General features: G+C 40.8%; 2 protein-coding genes across 4 annotated transcripts in view; one reads left to right on the top strand and one right to left on the bottom strand.

Moving 5' to 3' along the window:
• Nucleotides 1–2,053, top strand: part of APBA1 (amyloid beta precursor protein binding family A member 1) — an 83,279-nt gene extending 81,226 nt beyond the window's left edge. For all 3 annotated transcript variants that reach the window (XM_030968073.1, XM_030968071.1, XM_030968072.1), the window contains one exon: nucleotides 615–2,053. In XM_030968073.1, the coding sequence (XP_030823933.1) occupies nucleotides 615–686 (72 nt within the window). In that variant the 3' untranslated portion in view covers nucleotides 687–2,053. The remainder of the gene's footprint in view (nucleotides 1–614) is intronic.
• Nucleotides 2,054–6,479: 4,426 nt separating this feature from the next.
• The window catches only part of FAM189A2 (family with sequence similarity 189 member A2), a 28,504-nt gene continuing 17,318 nt past the window's right edge, over nucleotides 6,480–17,665 (bottom strand). Inside the window, exons 7-11 of the mRNA XM_030969436.1 lie at nucleotides 15,198–15,327; nucleotides 14,539–14,611; nucleotides 9,819–9,966; nucleotides 7,803–8,088; nucleotides 6,480–6,686 (exon numbers count right to left, since the gene is read on the bottom strand). Coding sequence (XP_030825296.1) covers nucleotides 6,480–6,686; nucleotides 7,803–8,088; nucleotides 9,819–9,966; nucleotides 14,539–14,611; nucleotides 15,198–15,327 — 844 coding nt within the window. The remainder of the gene's footprint in view (nucleotides 6,687–7,802; nucleotides 8,089–9,818; nucleotides 9,967–14,538; nucleotides 14,612–15,197; nucleotides 15,328–17,665) is intronic.

Below are 17,665 nucleotides of genomic sequence, written 5' to 3'. Positions count from 1 at the left end.
AGAGGCTTTTACCGGGTCTCCAGTGCAGAACAATAGGCAATGGTTTTAAACTGAAAGAGAGTAGATTTTTAGGTCGGGCATAGGAAGAAATCCTTCACTATGAGGTTGGTGAGCCACTGGAACAGATTGCCCGGAGAAGCTTTGGATGCCTCATCCCTGGAAGTGTTCAAGGCCAGGTTACATAGGGCTCTAAGCAACCTGTTCTAGTGAAAACTGTTGATACCTGCAACAGGGCAGTTTGGACTAGATGATTTTGAAAGGTCCCTTCTAACACAAACTGTGTTGGAATTCTGTTCTACCACTATTGGTCCGTTGCTTATCAAATCTAAAAAGCTGAAGTGAGAGCAAGCCTGTGCACCATTTCTTTCATTATTTGCCCCATACTTCTATGCTTTAGAAGAACCGTACCTTGAAAATAGGACATGTGGACAATTTTAGATGGTTCATCAATACTAAGCATACTGTTTCATAAAATCATCACCTGCAATACTTTAATAAGGGTATGAAAACTCTCAAGTTTTACCTTTTTTCCTGCCTTGTATGACCTTATCTGGGTCCTTCACGTGAGGTATGCATGTTTAGGAACATGGATTAATTTGGCTTATTTCCTTTAGATCCATATGAAGACTATGCCAGCTGCCATGTACAGACTGTTGACTGCACAAGAGCAACCAGTTTACATCTGAAGCTGGCACCTCACCGCCACAGTGTGCATGGAAGATGTTTTTTCCTCATTAGTGCTTGTCTCTCTAGTGCTGCATTTCTGTGTCTGCAAAGACATTTCTTTCTCTCTCCCCGCATCACAGACACAAATACTCTGTTGCTCTCTCCTTCATCCCTTTTCCCTCTTCTTCCCACCATTTTGGTAAGGGGCAAAATGTATCTGTGGAACTATTTTGGTTGCATCTTTTTACAAGTGAAACTTCATACAGCTCCACATGCAAAACAGGAAAATAACAGCAGCATAGTTTACAGCAGTATTCACAGATGGCTCTATTTCATGCTACATAATCAGTTTTATTTCTGTGGCTGTAATTTTACAAACTGAGTAAATTAAATGTTGCTGAATGAAAAATTACTTTACCAAATAGATAGAAGTAGAGGGTAAAAGGTGTTCTCTTGGATATCCTGCCTGTGACCTTGGTTCTCTTGCCCTGTTTTCTCACAGGCACCAAGCTCAGTACTAAACGTTTGTGTCTGTGGGGAAAGTAGAATACCAAAAGGATTATTTTGCCCTCAGGAAAAATTGCCTGCTTATGAAGATTCAGTAAATGCTGCTGTTGTAAAATGAATTGTCCAAATACACACCTTTTAATTCCCCTCTGTCATCTGTTCTTCATGATAGTAGGACTCCAGAAGATACTCCATAAGTTCCTGAAGCATGCTATTCTTGCATTACTTACACTAAGAAATTTGGGAGGCATTTTTTACAGCTGCCTCCCTCTCTCTGCCCCCAGGTTTCTATCTCCTAGTTTTCTTCAGCTTTGTGTTTTATAGTCCCTTCCTGATTTTAGAAGTTAAAGAAGTGGGGGGGGAGAATCTTTAAATAGCCACAAGAAAAATATTGAGGGGATCTGCTGAATAGCTACACTTTTCTAGGCTCTTAATTCCGATTTTGGTGCACATAGCCATGTGTGCCAGTGTATATAGACATTTTTAAAATTGTGCTTCCTATTTATGAAGTTTGAATATAAGAGATCTGCAGACTATTCTAAGTAATTTTGTTCTCTGAGCCAGTTTTAACATATATTTTTGTCCAAAGACCTGTCTAATTTTATTGACTTCCTATTTAGTTCATGATATGTAGGTAACAGTTGAAAGGATGAGGCAGGAATAAACTTATTTATTTTGTTATATAATTTAGCTTGTGATTTTTCCCATATATATGGCACTTAAAAGAGATATGTGTGTACTATATGCACTTGTATGAAGATGATTAACTGTAGGGATGTCTGAAATCTTGTATTTGATTAGCCTCTAAGTTGCATGCTAGAGACAAAAGGGGAAAAGGGGGCTGGGTTGGGTCCTTTGGTTTTTTTAAGAGGGTTCAAAATAAAAAGAAGCAGTGTCTTTTCTTCTTAGTGAGAGAATTCTACATTCTCTGTAGTTACTTTTTTTCAGGACTGTATACTGGTGTTTATACTGAAGTTGAACCATGCGTTTAGTCCAGGCTAGTATGTTGATTTCTTTTAAACAAACAGTTTGTGCTGTGTTTTGCTGTGATGGAAAGGCTCAGTGAGATGAAAACAAGAGCAGACAACACACAGCCACACGCCACTTCTGCTTTGCAAATGCGGTGTTGTTCATAGTCACTTGTGTCTCACTTGTTGTGACGTGAGCTGTGCAATGTAAGCGTTGCTTGCAGTCCAGTGATGATCCTAGACATTGCTATGGGGATTCATGGAAGTGGGTGTGTGCATGTGCACTTGTTCCAAACACTGCTGAGAACCACTGAGCACTCTTGTCAGGGGTCCATTTTTTGGCTTTCTAAAGTCATGGATAGCCATGGCCTGATCAGAGTTAGAGGATGAACTGTATTTCTGTGGAAAGCAGATATTTAAGGGACATAATGAAGTGGTGCATAAACTGTTGTAGTAAGGGGATATGTTTTAGTGTTGAGATTAATGTACAATGACTTGATTTTACTGCATTTATTGTTGTTACATAATTTAATCCAAGGCTCCAGAATAGCAGATTGCACAAGAGAATGGTGTTAGTATTCCAGGTTAGTACTTAACTCTGCTGCCTCACTGAAGCAACAAGATAATTAATGGCTTGTGAGTATATTGTTTAACTGTAGACATCTGGTTTATGATAATTTGAACCTTTTTTCTAGAACTTTCCATATATATAGTAATAAATGTAAATATGGTATATAACCATGTACAATTTAGAAGATTCTATACAGTGCAGCCTTTCCATAAATTGCCTGAGGAAACTTAGTGAACTCTTGAAGACACAGTTATCATGCTTCTGGTTCCTGCTATGTGTATGCCCTCCACTTCACTTGTTTCTGTGGTTCTGTCTAGCCCATGTGGTGAAGTCTTTAGCTCACTTCACGGGGAAATGATGAAAATCTGAACGTGCAAATGTGTTAGGAGAAGAAACCACTGTTTCTTTGGAAATCTTGCAGCTGGGGGTTTGTGAAGTTACTGTTCATCCTAAGTATGTGCTTAAAATTAAGCAAATGAATGCTTGCAGGACCAGAGCTTAGCAAAAAAAATCTCATTTTTTCAGTTACAGTATGTGCATAAAATTTCTAAACTGAGAGGTCCATAGTGTGTGCACACCTCTGAGAGCAGTCTTGTAAACAATCCCATTTTACTCTGTAAACAGAAAGAGTTTCAAGTAAATGGAACTCAAATGGGAAAGCTGGCTGTTCTCTAGACTGTTGCAGCGGTTTGATAGATCAGATATGGGGATTTTTAACAGATGTAAAGGAACATTCCTTCAAAGGTTTACATTCCTTCTTCAGTGACAGACCTGAATTATTTTTCTTTCATCCTTGCTGCTTCGTACAGTCTAATTAACTCTTCAGTGTTTACATTAAGGATGAAACATCCCTTGTATTTTTTATTTTTGAGAAGTTTCACATTTGTTTTGAATCTTGTTTGAGTCTCAGTTTGGATTTCCAGGTTTGCTAGCTTTCCTTCTTTTCTAAAAGATATGTATTTCTCAAGACAGCAACATGGTTGAGATCTCTTGTATATATTTAGCGCAGTACCTAGACTATGAAGTTGTACTATTGTTCTGTAAAGAGGATGAATAGAAATTATTGTAAAGCGTTGGGAAAAGCATAGTATTGTATTTGTAACAATATTGTTCTTTGTAAACATTTAATGATCTCTATATAAAAATATAAATATATATATAAATATATGTGAGCCTGGAATGTTGATATTGCACATCTACTGAATGTAATTACTCTGATGTTTTCTGCCACAGGTCTCTGACCTCTCTAATGAAGCTGTGCTGGTTTGATTTGGGGGAGAGACAGAGGGGAGAAGAGTGGGCTTTTTGCTTTGGATGGGATAGGGTGAGGGGTTTCTGGCCAGTTATTTTGTTGTGATGTATTTACTGTGCTACATTCCTTCATTTAACAGAGCGCTAATGTCTGTAAGATTTGCAACAATAAAATACGAAACAAAAATACCTCAGACAAGGCTGAGAATTTGCTCATACTGACCTAGAGGCTGACTTGCCAATGCTGAATGCATGCATCATTGGAAGGTGTCTGAACTTCTTTTTTGCCACTTAGTCTGGAGTAATTATTATCCATGTTTCTGCAGGCATGAAGCAATGCTGTTACCTTTATTTTTAAAACAGCATTCTTTTCAGGCAATACATGACACTAGTGCTCCTAAACAAAGTCCTAATCTACTGTGATTGTGACGGAAATATTATTTATTTGACTGAATAACTTTAAGTAGGAATTTTTCATAAATGGGGCTTTGATAAAAATTCTTCACACTTAGAGTAGTTTCGGAAATCACTGTTTTCCTTTAAATGTTATCAGCATGATTTATTACTGAAGACCTAATATCATTTCAATAAATAAAAGTAGAATTCTGATATGTCTGTCCCTAGAATTAATCCTGGAACTGCCTGTGCTAAGGTTAATTTTTTTTAATATATAATCATAAAATAAAAATATAAGAGATTATGAAAAATATGATCATATTTGAAAGTCAACAAAAAAAAGTCATCCAGGGACTGTTGATTCTGGTGAGGCTTCATAGGATTTTCTGTGCCTCATAGGTTCTCATGAGTACTTTGAAAGCACAAAAATGACAATACACACCCCAGCTGATTCAGAAGAAAACTAAACATGGGCATTCAGCCACTTAGTGGCTGTTCATAACATGAAATACAAATACCATCAACATGAGAGAATGAAGTATTTCACCTCAGTTGCTTAAATGACAGATGGAAGAAATTGCGAAGTCCCTGGTCAAGGGCGCATAGACAGGCTGAGCTTCTGTTCTGCATTCCCCTGTGTACCACCCTCCATCCTCCTATTTATTCTTTCCATTATCTGTACATACCAATTTCTGTGTTACAAACTTTTCTGCATTTTTGTGGATAAACATAAACCCTAACTTTAGCAGTACAGACAAAAATTTCAGCAGATTTGCTGTATACACAGGGGACATGTTTCTTGCCCCCTCCTTCAGCATTTTTAATGGTTGGGATCCACACAGAGGACAAGCAGACCCCACCCCAGTTCCAGCACCCTGTAGAGCCTTGCAGGTGAAGAGGTGATGCTGGTGACTTGCGTGGACTGACAGTGTCAGGGCTGGGACTGTAATTTAAATAAATGTTCAGTGCAGAAGCATATGGAGCAATCCTGACCTAAAATCATGGCACATGAAGAGTTTGTGATCCATGTGCCTCTTACCTGAGTAGGGCCAGGCCTGTGCTGTGCTTTGTGCTGGTCCTACAGATGGACCTCCAGGGATGTCCCTTGGCCACAGAATAAATTTAGATGGTTTATTTTAAAAAGGGAGCCTGCAGGCAGTCCCAGTGGTACTCAAAATGTAAATACCACCCAGCAGTACATGTGTGTCTCTGCCTTTGTCTAGATGTGCAGCAGTAATGTCCCATGTGAACAGCCCTTTTGTTTGTAGAAGTGATGAGTAGAGTTGTTCTCTAAGAAAATTTTTATTATGTCAGATGATCTAAATGGGGTAAAATGGTCAGATCTGCATAACTTGTACCCTGCCTGATGCTGCACAATCTGGGGTTCCCAGCATGTGAAGGAATATAAAATTAGCTATACTAGCTTCTTTGTTCATAGCACCTGCTGTAACAAACAGCATTTTAAATGAAACTACCCAGAGAGTGCCTTTCTTCCCAGGACAGGAACAAGCCATCATCACCTGTTGCAAAACACCTGTGCTTTTGGGTTTGGATGTTGTTCCATCATGAAGACAAAAATAATGTTCTGCCATTAAGAGAGAAGTTCACTGAGACAAAAGAGCACTTTTTTAAGACAGATTTTATTTTTAGTACAGTTTGCACATCAACAGCCTTCCTTTATAAAGAATAATTTTAGAATTCTGTTCAGCATTTTTTACTTAGTTCGTATCTGAAGGTCTCCATGACAGGAGATTTTAATTTAAGCCAAAATGCCAAAAATTTGTGAAGTTCTTCAATACTGCTTTTGACAGCTCCTTCCACAAGGATGATGTATCATCATACCCCACAACTACACGTTACCAAACTTCAGAGATGGAGGGCACCAATGTATCACAAACAGACGAGCTGCAGCTGAGAGCCCAGTAAAGGTCAGCTTTCAATCTGCTCATTGCTCTTTGTTGAATGATCTTCCCCCTTTGGAGTCTGTGCATAAGAGTATTAAAAAAGAAGGTGATTATTGACAAACCCATCCACCCACTTGCCAGAGATGATTTTCCTCTGCAGTATGTGTGTGTATGTCTGACAGGAGTGCTCTGCTGAGGAATTACCAAAAAGCCAGCTCAAAGCACAGTTTCTCTAATAACACCAATAACACTGTGAGGCCGTTCATGTTCTGCTCTTTGGATTCTCCTCTCTGCTAGCTGTTCTCCCTCTATGGTGAAAGTACTCAGGTCACCACAGCTCTCCAGGTACAGCGATCCAGGGTGCAATCTAGAAGGCAACACATGGACTCTCAATGATGTGGCTTGCTGGGCAGGTGTCATCACCTTTAAAAATAAAAGAGAAGTTTAAATCAGTTTTGTTTTCTAGTTCTTGTTCTGTTAGAATAGTTTTTTACCCAACTAGGAAGAAGCTAGTTGTAGTGTTGTCTGTTATGTTTAAAGAATAATTTAAAAAGCTTTAAAACCCCTAGCATTTGCCAAGGAGGCACGGGAAAAGGAGTCCTACTTGGGAAAAGGAGTGGGGTGATTTTTGTTGTTGTTTGTGGCGTTTTTGTTAGGCTGGTTTAGTTTCCCCCTCAAAAGGGGGAAACTAAAGATGCACAGGAATTCCCTCACTCCAACCTATGGCATGTCTGGTATTGTTATAGAAGGAACCTAAATATTGCTTCCTTGCAGAAGCTACTGAACTGTAATAACCTTCAGGCCTGTGTGATAAATTAAATTCTCATAAGGAGCCTTTTCTCCTCCTGTTTCTGTCAAATTTGTCAAGGCTTTTGCTGCCTGAAGGCTGCAGTGGGAAATCCCACTTTATCTGCAGAGCCTAAATGACACTGATGTGTTTTGCATGAGAACCCAAACCAAAACCAGCTGTCATAGCAAATCACTTGTGCTATGCATGAATCAATTTATCTACCCAAATGGTCTGTAAGTTACCAAAACACTTGTTTGATGAAGTGTGCACTGTCTGAAAGTTCTGGATATTCACTCCATTAATGTAAGCACAAATTTTCTATTTTCTGCTTTTCTTTCTTTAGCACTAGGTCTTATTTTTATCCTGAGAGCCAAACACAAAAAAGTTGCTTCTAGCGGGTTGACATAAAAATTTCCATGTCAGCCTCCATTCCTTCAGGTTTCCAATAGCAATTGCTTATTTATAACATCTCTCCCTCTCTTCTGCCACAATCAGTATAAAATGCTGTTACATTATTTACCGTTCATGATTCCTCAATAGAAGACTGACTCATTTTTTAAATACACACATACTCTGGCTTCTAGGTGATAGAGCAGAAAATGTCACAGCCTCTCACACACGCCCTACATGGAACTGTAGTGCTGAAGGAAGCTAGTTTGGTCCAAGAACTCTGACACACAGACTGGCAAATGGAAACCTATACTTCCGAACCAGGGGCAACATCTGATCAGTACAAGTAATAAAACTACCTGCTCAAGGAAAGTGGCACTGGTGACAGCTTCTGCCATATGTTTCTCATCTGATTTTAAAACAGACTTGATATTTTCCACCAAGTCATGTATGTCTGGGCTCATGCTGCAGGACTGCTCAAGGATCCATGCCACACGCTGTTTAGTGTCCATGTAAGAGTTATAGTCTATCAGAGACTGGGGTCTTCCCTTCGAAGCTCTGGCTCTTGAGCTCTTCCGCAAGGTGACAGCGTTCAGTGGATTTACATCATTGAGTGTTGCAGTTTCACAGCTGAGCACTGTCCCCGAAGACAAAAAACAAGTAAACAATCTGCACAGTTCATGGTATTCCCAGAGACTCCCCTCCTCGTTCAGTGAGGATGCAGTGCATGGTTTAACCTTGTACAACTTGACAGTGTGGTATGGTCAGGGTGGCTTGGAAGGCTCACTCTATCAGATTTACACAAAATGCCTGTAAAACAGTCATATGTAGCTATGACTGAGTGCATATTACATGTCACAGTGTCTGGAGGGACTCTTCCCCTTTGGAAAGCTCTTTGTCATTTTGTGTACAATTGGTTCCTTTCTCTTGTTTCTCATCTGAAGAGACCTGAAATGCCTGTTGAGTGTTAATGTAAACATAAAGGTATAAGGCTTTTATGATGTCTCCTAAACTCTTCCTGACTTCTAGTTATTAGCAGTCAAGAGGACAAATTGTACCTGAAAATCACTACCTGCAAAGCTGGAAGCTAGTAATACTGAAATTCAATGAAAAAAACCAAAACAACCTAACCCACACCAAAACATTCAAATTTACCTTGCAAGGACTAAACAAAGGGCAATACAGAATCAATTTTGCTACCTTTGGTCAAAAATTCACTGCCTTTGGTATAAACAAGTTTCCAAATTTTGACCCCATTAAAATGAATAAAAAAACCAAAAAAACCCAAAACCACACCTACAGATTATTCAAAAAGCACTTTAATATTGGCTTCAGACCAAAAACTGTTAGGAGGAGACACAAAACTTCCCAGCAAGAAGGGCACTACCTCGAAGCAAATTCCTCTGTTGCAGTGAGTTCCTATTCTGCAGCACTGGTGACTAACTCAGATCTAACTGCTGAACAGACCTAACCTCAGGAACACCGAGCCTAAAGCTTCCAAATGCTCCTGACGTGGGGTCTCTTAACAGTGGAAGCACTCTGCTTTCACAGCTATGAATAGTTTCTGTGTCATGTAACTACTGCTTCAGCAGCAGATTCTCTGGGCCGCCGTGGTGGAAGTTGATAGGAGGACAAAAAAAAGCACATGATACAGCAGAACCATGAAAACATTCCACAAAACCAGCAAGTGTAATCCAGACAGGCATGCTCCCAATATCCAAAATAAATGGCTGTTACTAACATGCCCCATTGGCACTTACATTTTGAGTGCTGGCATGTATCAGCAGCTACTGTTGAGATTCCAATATCCTCTACTAAAAACTGTGTGACTCCTGACAGGTTTTTTCAAGATTGTCAGCAGTATCACAGACTGTGTAGTCACATTAGCAGTTTTCCCACAGCAACAGAATTAGATCACTGACACCAAAGCAATTTCATCAACTCTCCACCATGGGTGGATTTTTAGAGGTTTTTTTTTGACAATATGAGGCTTGATAAAAGGGGAGCAAATTTATAGGCTAATACAAAATCCCCAAGCTAATTATGCCTTACTGCTCACATTGACAAGTGCACTTGTAAGACTCCAGATGTCAGTGCACTGAGGAATCCTGTGTGCTCTCTCTCCTCATTTTCCACTACCCCTCCCTCATACCCAGACCCTGCTACAGACCCTATTCCTAGATATGAAAACCTGAAACAGCACGATAAGGAGTTAGGTGGAGAAGGTTTGGCAAAGCACAAAGTACTGTTATGCAGGTGCTCTGTTGGGAAACAGCAGCTGATTTCTGCAGGTACGAGGTTTGATGTACCGAACTTCTGAAAAGTTCTTTCCAAGAACCATTACACAATCACTGACAGAGAAAACAGAGTCACCTTGAGGCAGCTGGCAGTGCAGGAGCCCAGGGTCACTTTTGGAACATTTCCGCAAGGGACTGAAGGCTCTCCTGTTCATTCCTGCAGGCACACAGCATGCATTTGAAGGGGAAAGGCTCACTCTGCTGGAAGGCTCCTGAATTTCTTCAGCTGAATAATCAGAAACAGAAAAGTAGAAGTAGTCAAAATAAAGCTAATCTGTAGAAGCCATTATTAGAGACTGATTTTTTTTCCCATCTGTAATGGGGAAATCTGAAAATCTGTAATGACAGAGGTCACAAAGGTCCAGAGGTGCATGTATGTATGCACAGACCCACACTTACTGAACAGTAACATTTGTCTAAACCTTGTTTAAATGTTTTCAAAAACCTGTTCAGCCTTATGCAACCGGAGTACCAGTTGCATAAGGCTGACTACAGTCTAGTACACCCTAGTACAAAAATCACCTTAAAGTACCTGATCAGAGAGAAGGGAACTACAGCTTTACTGGGGAAAAACTAAATCTCACAGAGCCTCAAATCCTCCTGCATATAGGCAGTTGTACCAAGATAAGACAGCATACAGTCAGAGAGGTCAGTCAACTTTTGCAATTAGGTATCTTGTTAATCAGTGACCAGCCCCTAAAAAGGAATTAAAATATTTACTTAAATATTTTCCTGCATTCTTGTGATATGCTACATCCTTCCCACTCCTTCTTTTCCTAAGAGTGAAACTATGAGCTGCCATTTAATGAACAGGACAGGATGCAGCTGTGTTCACTTCTCACTAAGCTTGGTTCTGTACCTCCATCTAGTGGCACCTGGCATATTACAAAAAACAATTTCATTGATCATTCAGGAGTTAAAAAATTTGTAGTTGGCTGCCCTTAGTCAGATGCCAGGTACCCACCACAGTCACACCCCTCTGCAACTGGACAGGGGAGAAAAAATACAATGAAAGGCTCATTATTTGAAATAAGAACAGGGAGAGATCATTCATCAATTACTATCATGGGCAAAACAGATTCAGCTCGTGGATATTGGCTGACTTTACCCAAAAACGAGCAGAATTAATGAGAAGTAAAACAGATCTTAAAAACACCTTCCCCATCCCTCCCCAGGGCTTCATCCTCTGCCCTGCAGCAGCGCAGGGAATGTGGGTTACAGTCAGTTCATGGCACGTTTCTGCTGCTGCTTAGGGAGAGGAGTCCTTTCTCTTCCACAGTGTGGGGTCCCTCCCACAGGAGACAGTTCTCCAGGAACTTCTCCAGCTTGAGTCCATTCCACGGCAACAGTTCTACATAAAACGCTTCAGTGTGGTCACTCTTCCATGGGGTCAGTCCTGTTCCAGCGTGGGTCCCCCAAAGGGTCACAAGACCTACCAGGAAACCTGCTCCAGCATGGGCTCCTCTCTCCAGCAGTCTGCAGGTCCCTGCCAGGAGCCTGTTTCAGCACAGGCCTCCCATGGGTTCACAGCCTTCTTGCACACACCAACCTGTTCCAGTGGGGGTTCTCCATGACCTGCAGGTGGATCTCTGCATCCCTGTGAACCTCCATGGCTGCAAGGGTACAGCTGCCTCTCCATGGGCTGCAACGTGGGCTGCAGGGGAATCTCTGCTCCAGCACCTGAAGCAACTTCTGCACCTCCTGCCCCTCCTTCTCCACTGGCCCTGGTGTTTGCAGGACTGTTTCTCTCACATATTCTCACTTCACTCTTCTCTGACCACCAATACATCTGCAAAGTAACTTATTTTCCCTTCTTAAATATGCTGTCACAGAGGTGTTACCATAATTTCTAACTGGTCCAGTCTTCTCGAGCAGCAGGTCCATCTTTGGAGCTCTGCCAGGCATAAAGGAAGCTTCAAACCTTCCAGCAGCTTTCCTGCCACTACCAAAACTTAGTCATGCAAACCCAGTACAAAACCAAATTCATGTAAATAGTCTTTTATTCAGAACACAGCAAAAATCTGTGGTGTCACTCTTAACAGGTATGCAGCAGTGGCAGGAGCATTAAGAAAATTTAGGCTTTGATGATATGTACTTGTTGAGCACAGCACCTTATTGTCTACACAAATGCAACTTAGAATCTCTTAAGAGAAGAAAGAGTGACACAACCTATATAAAACAGGTACCAGCCTAGCAAATCAGAAGGTAAGGCACAACAACAAAATATGGCAGATCAAGAATCATGCAGGATTTAAAGAATCCATCACCAATCTAACCTTTTCAACACCAGTGGAGCTGTGTTAGCAGTAAGCCCTGAAGGTACAATGCTGCTGTTACTTTGGAGAGGTTGTTTGTTTGGTATTTTTTTTAAATTCTAAAGAGATTAATCAACAGATTTTGTGATCTTAAGATAATCCTTAATAATGTTAATGTTTCAGAGAGATAACTGTCTCATGGTGGTGTGAACTGGAAATGCGTACACCTAGTTTGTAATGATACAGAGCAGCTAAGCACTTCCTGCCACCAGCAAAATGTTGCATTGCCTTCCTACTGCAGTCAGCAGGGGAAGTCCCTTTCTGCTTCACAGGAGTGATTACGAAGTCAGTAAAACAATTTTAGCTGGCACAGAGAATCTTTACAGCTCCTCCTGCAGACAGCAGTCAGGATTCCCCTCACTCTGCTGGCAGAGTAGTCCACAGCTCTAACTTCCATCGGGAGCTATGCTCAGTTGATCAGCCCTGATGATGCCAAGGGAATCACAGCGTCATACACGAATGCCCTGGCATGACAGCCCGCCAGTATAAACTGAAAGATCAAGTTTTATTTATAGACTGCTACACTGCATCAGCTGAGACCGCCCACAGACTTCCTCTGCCACAATTCCAACATAAGCCTCATCCTTGTATTTCCCTCCTCCAGTGGTTTAACCCCAGCAGGCAGCTCAGTCCCTCACAGTCACTCTCACACTTCCCCAGTGATATGGGGAGAAGAACTGAAGGACAGAAGTGGCAGAACTCATGAGCTAAGGACAGCTGGAGTGAGGTGGGGAGGGAAAAAACCCAAGAAACTCAAGGGAAAACAAGTGATGCAAAAGCAGTCACTCACCAGTGACTGATCCCAGCCAGTCCCTGAACAGTGACAATGCTGGAACACTCCCCCCAGGTTACAAATCCAAACCAGCAACACAGGCTGCTATGAAGGAAATTAACTCCATTCCAGCCAGATGTAGTACACCTCTCCAAATTTAAATAAAGAAAGATATTCTGCTCCATGTATTTCTTTTTTCCTAAATTCTAGGAAGCCTTGGCATCTAGAAGAAGCAGCAGAGTTAATTTTCTTTCTTAAGAGGCTTACTTTCTTTTTTTATCTGAATTTAACAGGCAGGCTGATAATTAAATGTTTCTTTACAGACATTTTTATTAAAAAATACTGGACAAACCAGTTAGGATGATAGAGAGGAGGGTACCCTTTGCCATATGTGCTCAGGTAGGTCTGATTCTTCTAAAGGAAAATTTTAAATACAAATGCCTCAAACAATGTGGTATCAGAGCCTTTTTTCAAAACAAAACAAAACAAAACAAAACAAAACAAAACTGGACAAGACAAAACAAGACAAAATACTTTCCTGACTGTCCTTCCCTGCAAGTGCATTTTCTATGCTATTTTTTTCCTGTTTCCAGTCCCCATAACTTTTTAGCATGTATCCTTATATTTGATAACCTCTTTTTGTTTGAGCACAGGAAGCTCAGAGACAGCAACAGGACTTTTATCCACAAGAAAGCTTTGAGAAAGAAATCCAGAGGAGCTGTAGCAAAAGGTTTCATTCTGATTATCACAGCTAGCAAGACACCATAAGCACCCAAGTGCTTGTTTTCAGAGGTTTCAGGCAGACAGTCAGAGTTTAAAGGGATTTTGACAGAGCTGACATTTGGCTAAAGTATGACTTTACGCAAACTCTTTTTTCCCCCTGACTCCATATAACTGGAACAATTCCAACTGATGCAGTTCAAACCCAAGGGTTTTTACAATTTAGTAAGTAGGCTGGCAGAAGACAGGCTGCACTTAAATAAAAGATTTGGGGCTTCCCCCCTGCCCCAGTCTTTACTCTGTTGTGTGGATATTGCAAATGAGACAATCTTGCCATAATGGCCAAGTCCTAATGAAAATTGGAACACATTTTCATGGGCTGTACTAGAAAAGCTGGAAGTTAATGATGTTCAGCCACAAGCCTACATTGCAACAAACATTAGGCTAAAAAAAACTTTTGAGTGGCAGCCATGGTTTTCTAAAACAGTGCAGAGCAAACTTGATGTGGTCTCTAACAGAAGTTTAGCTATCTCCTGTACCAGGATGCAGAAATTATTTAGTAATTCTTCCAGTATAGGCTGGATAATGGAGTAATTCCCAGTTTAGTCCACACAGTACTGCATTATTCAATCCTTTTCCTATTTTTACCAGCAACAAAATGTTACCAGGCCCCATCACATACACTAAGCAAAGGGAAGCACCAGAGGTGGACATCATTTCTTAAAACATATGGGTATAGTGTCAAAACCTAACTTTTGGGTTACTAAAAAGGAAACATATCCTTCTTTCCGTATCTTGCATGAAAACAACTTGCTGTGCTTTTAAACATTTTAAATATTAATCCTTGGTCCCACCCCAAAACAATCATGATTCTGTATTTCTGGTTTGCAGTATGGTGGCTGTCTGTCAAAGAACTAATGCTGCTGCTGCTGCATTAAGTTGTATGTGTTGGAGGGAACATTCTAGAACAAACATTAAAATTACTTTTTACCTTGAGAGGACTGCCTGTCACTTACTTCCCCTGAATCAAGCTCTTCCACACCATTTATTTGAAGTGCACCTCCCTGGAATAGAATACAAAAGTTGAAAAATCACAAGTCACCACCTTTCTCTGGCGTTTCTAAGAACTGCAACATCCACCTTAGAAATGTAATACCTGTTCTTAACTACAGAGAGACTGTGTGATATGACTTCAATCCCATGGCAAAATCAAGGCCAGTGCATATACTCATCTTCAGTCTAATATTCATATTCATCAACTAGGTCAGTGAATTTGATCCTATCCAGTATTTTCTGGGAAAAAGTGCCTGTCTTTTGAAAACACCAGTGAAAAAGAATGGCCATTGATGCAAAAACCTTGACCTAGTCCCTCATGGGAGGAGTAAGCAGAGTAAAGCAAGGAAGTCTTTTAGAATAACCAGCAACAGGTGTGCTCCACATTGCTTTCTGCTCCTTCTCCCTATGCCTGGGCAGCTTTCCAAGTGGAGAAAACTTTTCAGTTTCAGAGATAAATGACTAATTAAAATCTTTGGTGAAATTTACATTCATAATCAAATGTATCCTCTGGATGTACATATACCATGCTTGAGTGCAACCTCTCCCTTAGAATGGAAAAAACCAAACCAGACATTAAACTCCTGTGGCCCATACCTGCTCAGAGCTTTTTAAGCTGCACACAGTTTCGTAGGGTGGAGGTGGGTCCAGAGGGCAGTACACTTCAACCCCTCTGATTCGTGTTACATAAATATAGTGCAGTGAAATCACATCAGAGACAGGTGTGCTGCAATAAATAACACAGATCAAATCTATTAGTATGGCCTTACAGCTGCAGAAAAACATCACCTGTTACCAAACCCCACCGGCTTTCTGTGCCAGATCAGATTTTGGGATGCAAGTCACAGGTACTGGACTCGCCAAGATCTGCAAGATTTTGTCTCAGAAGATTGCAGGAATAATTCCCAGTTTAGCTCCTCAGGACGTGCCTCTCTAGTGTGTTCCCCAGAGTTCAAACATCTTTGGGCAGCACAGGGCCTAGGAACCCATTCCAGTTTTACTTCAGAGATTCAGTTTTGTGACAAAAAATTAAAGTACAGATTGTCACTCAAAATGTGACAGCCTATCTCTGAGTTTTGTGAACCACTGAGTTCTTACTTATAACCTAAATTCAAGATACTTCTGACCTGGTGCTTTATGCTCAGATACAGCTGCACAGAAAAAGCCAAATCCAAACTAAAGGCTGTTTTTGTGAAAGGCAACAATATTATGGCTGACCAATTCCAAAGGCTTGTATGAGGCAAAGGCACCTCATAGCTGATCTTACTCCTCAGTTTCCAAAGAGCTCTCTGAAACCTCTACCACAGCAGAAATCCCAAAGGCCTTCTACTGCAACATCTTTCTCTTAGGAAGTAGCTCAGAGAAGGAAGAAAATAGAATAGTGCCTGGAGAAGCCTTAATTTTGATAAACATACATTTACATTGCCCCAGGAACACTGTAACAATGCGGTGGTCAACAGCAGAGCTAGCAAGACGACCTTCCCAACACAATCCTCAGAGAAGTCTGTGACCCAAAGCATCTCAGTTCTTCTCTGCTTTTTATTTTTTAATTTTAGTTGCTGATTTGGTGCTGAGCAGGAACCTCAAGAAACACACAGAAACCCATATTTTGCTCTCTGAATTTTGGTCAGGTTTCATTCACCATCACTAGTGGATGCTACTCTCTATAAAGCAAGTCCTTCCTCACAGAATTTAGGGCTTCTCTGGAGACTGGCTAGAAGGAACAAAGATGACTGTGAAAGTTTTTTCTTGCAAGCTCAGAGAAAAGGGCAGAATGACAGAAATGCTGATGGAAGACCACTTGCACAGACAGGAAAAGAATATAACTTTCAAAACGCGAAGCTGGAAGCCCCCTTATGAAGGCAACGGAGGTAATGCACAGAGAAATCTGAGGAAAGGAAAGCAGATATTTTGACAGCTGGCCATTATCTTTTTTAATCTTAAAAATGGGGAAAACAAAATATGCTAAAATAGTTTTTAACTACAATCTACTTAATCTGTTCCAAAAGGCTTCAGAACAATTCTGGAGACAGATCCTCCATCAACATCACTTCCTCACATTTTCCTAGTATGCTGATGCTGAATTTACATTCAATGTAAGCCACAAAGTTATATACGTTTTGAATCTTAGTTTTGTTTTTAAACATGCCTGATCTGGCCTACCCAGCTCAGTCATACCTTGAAAATTAATGCTATGTCCAACAATTATGGTAAAACTTATTACAGAATATGCAACTAGAAAAGCACTCCCTGGAGTCCCTTAATTGTAAAAGTAATTTCCAGGAGGTATCTGAACAATATTTTAAACTGAACTGAGGTAGATTTCTAGGCCTTGCTGCCCAACATGCATTATCCCTTCCCTTAAATTTACACGTCTTGTGACACTTTCATAGAATCATAAAATATCCTGAGCTGGAAGGGACCCACAAAGATCAAAGGCCAACTCCTGCTAAACTTCACATTTTATTTTTCACCTGGAAACTCAGCTCTCACTGTTTGTGTTGTGCCAACCCTGAAAAATAATGTAATTGCTATTTTTTACTGTATGAAACAAGAGCAGAGATAGGAATTGACCAGACACTTGAAGGGCTAGGGGTTTTTTTGCTATTAAATACAACAAATGTAGAAGTTTCCCATGAACAAGCGAGCAAACCAACTGTCTTTTGACATCTGGACCCCTGATGTTTCAATTTAAAGAGTGGCAGAGTAGGCCTGCCCATTCCAAACATGTCTTTGGCACAAATTCTGATGAGTGTAGTGTTTCCCTTTTCAGAGGATATATCTGTCTCGGAGCTTGCAGATGGGGCTCACCTCCCTGGATGTGGTTCCTGTCACACCCTCCTTGCACACAAAGGTTTGGGATGCAGGGACCAGGGAGCTCAGCACAGAAAGCCAGGGCACAGGAGCTAAAAGGAGCTCAGGGTACAATCTGGGAGGAAGAAGTGTGAGAAGGCTGACTGAGAAATGGCCACATCCCATCTCAGCCGCTCTTGGAGGATTCAGCCTGGGCTGAGTCATAATTACTCATCTTCCAAAACAGAAATAAAGCCAGTCTGCTGCTTTAA

This window comes from Camarhynchus parvulus, chromosome Z (assembly GCF_901933205.1).
Source record: "Camarhynchus parvulus chromosome Z, STF_HiC, whole genome shotgun sequence".
Taxonomy (NCBI): Eukaryota; Metazoa; Chordata; class Aves; order Passeriformes; family Thraupidae; genus Camarhynchus; species Camarhynchus parvulus.
This window is presented reverse-complemented; position numbering and strand designations above follow the sequence as displayed.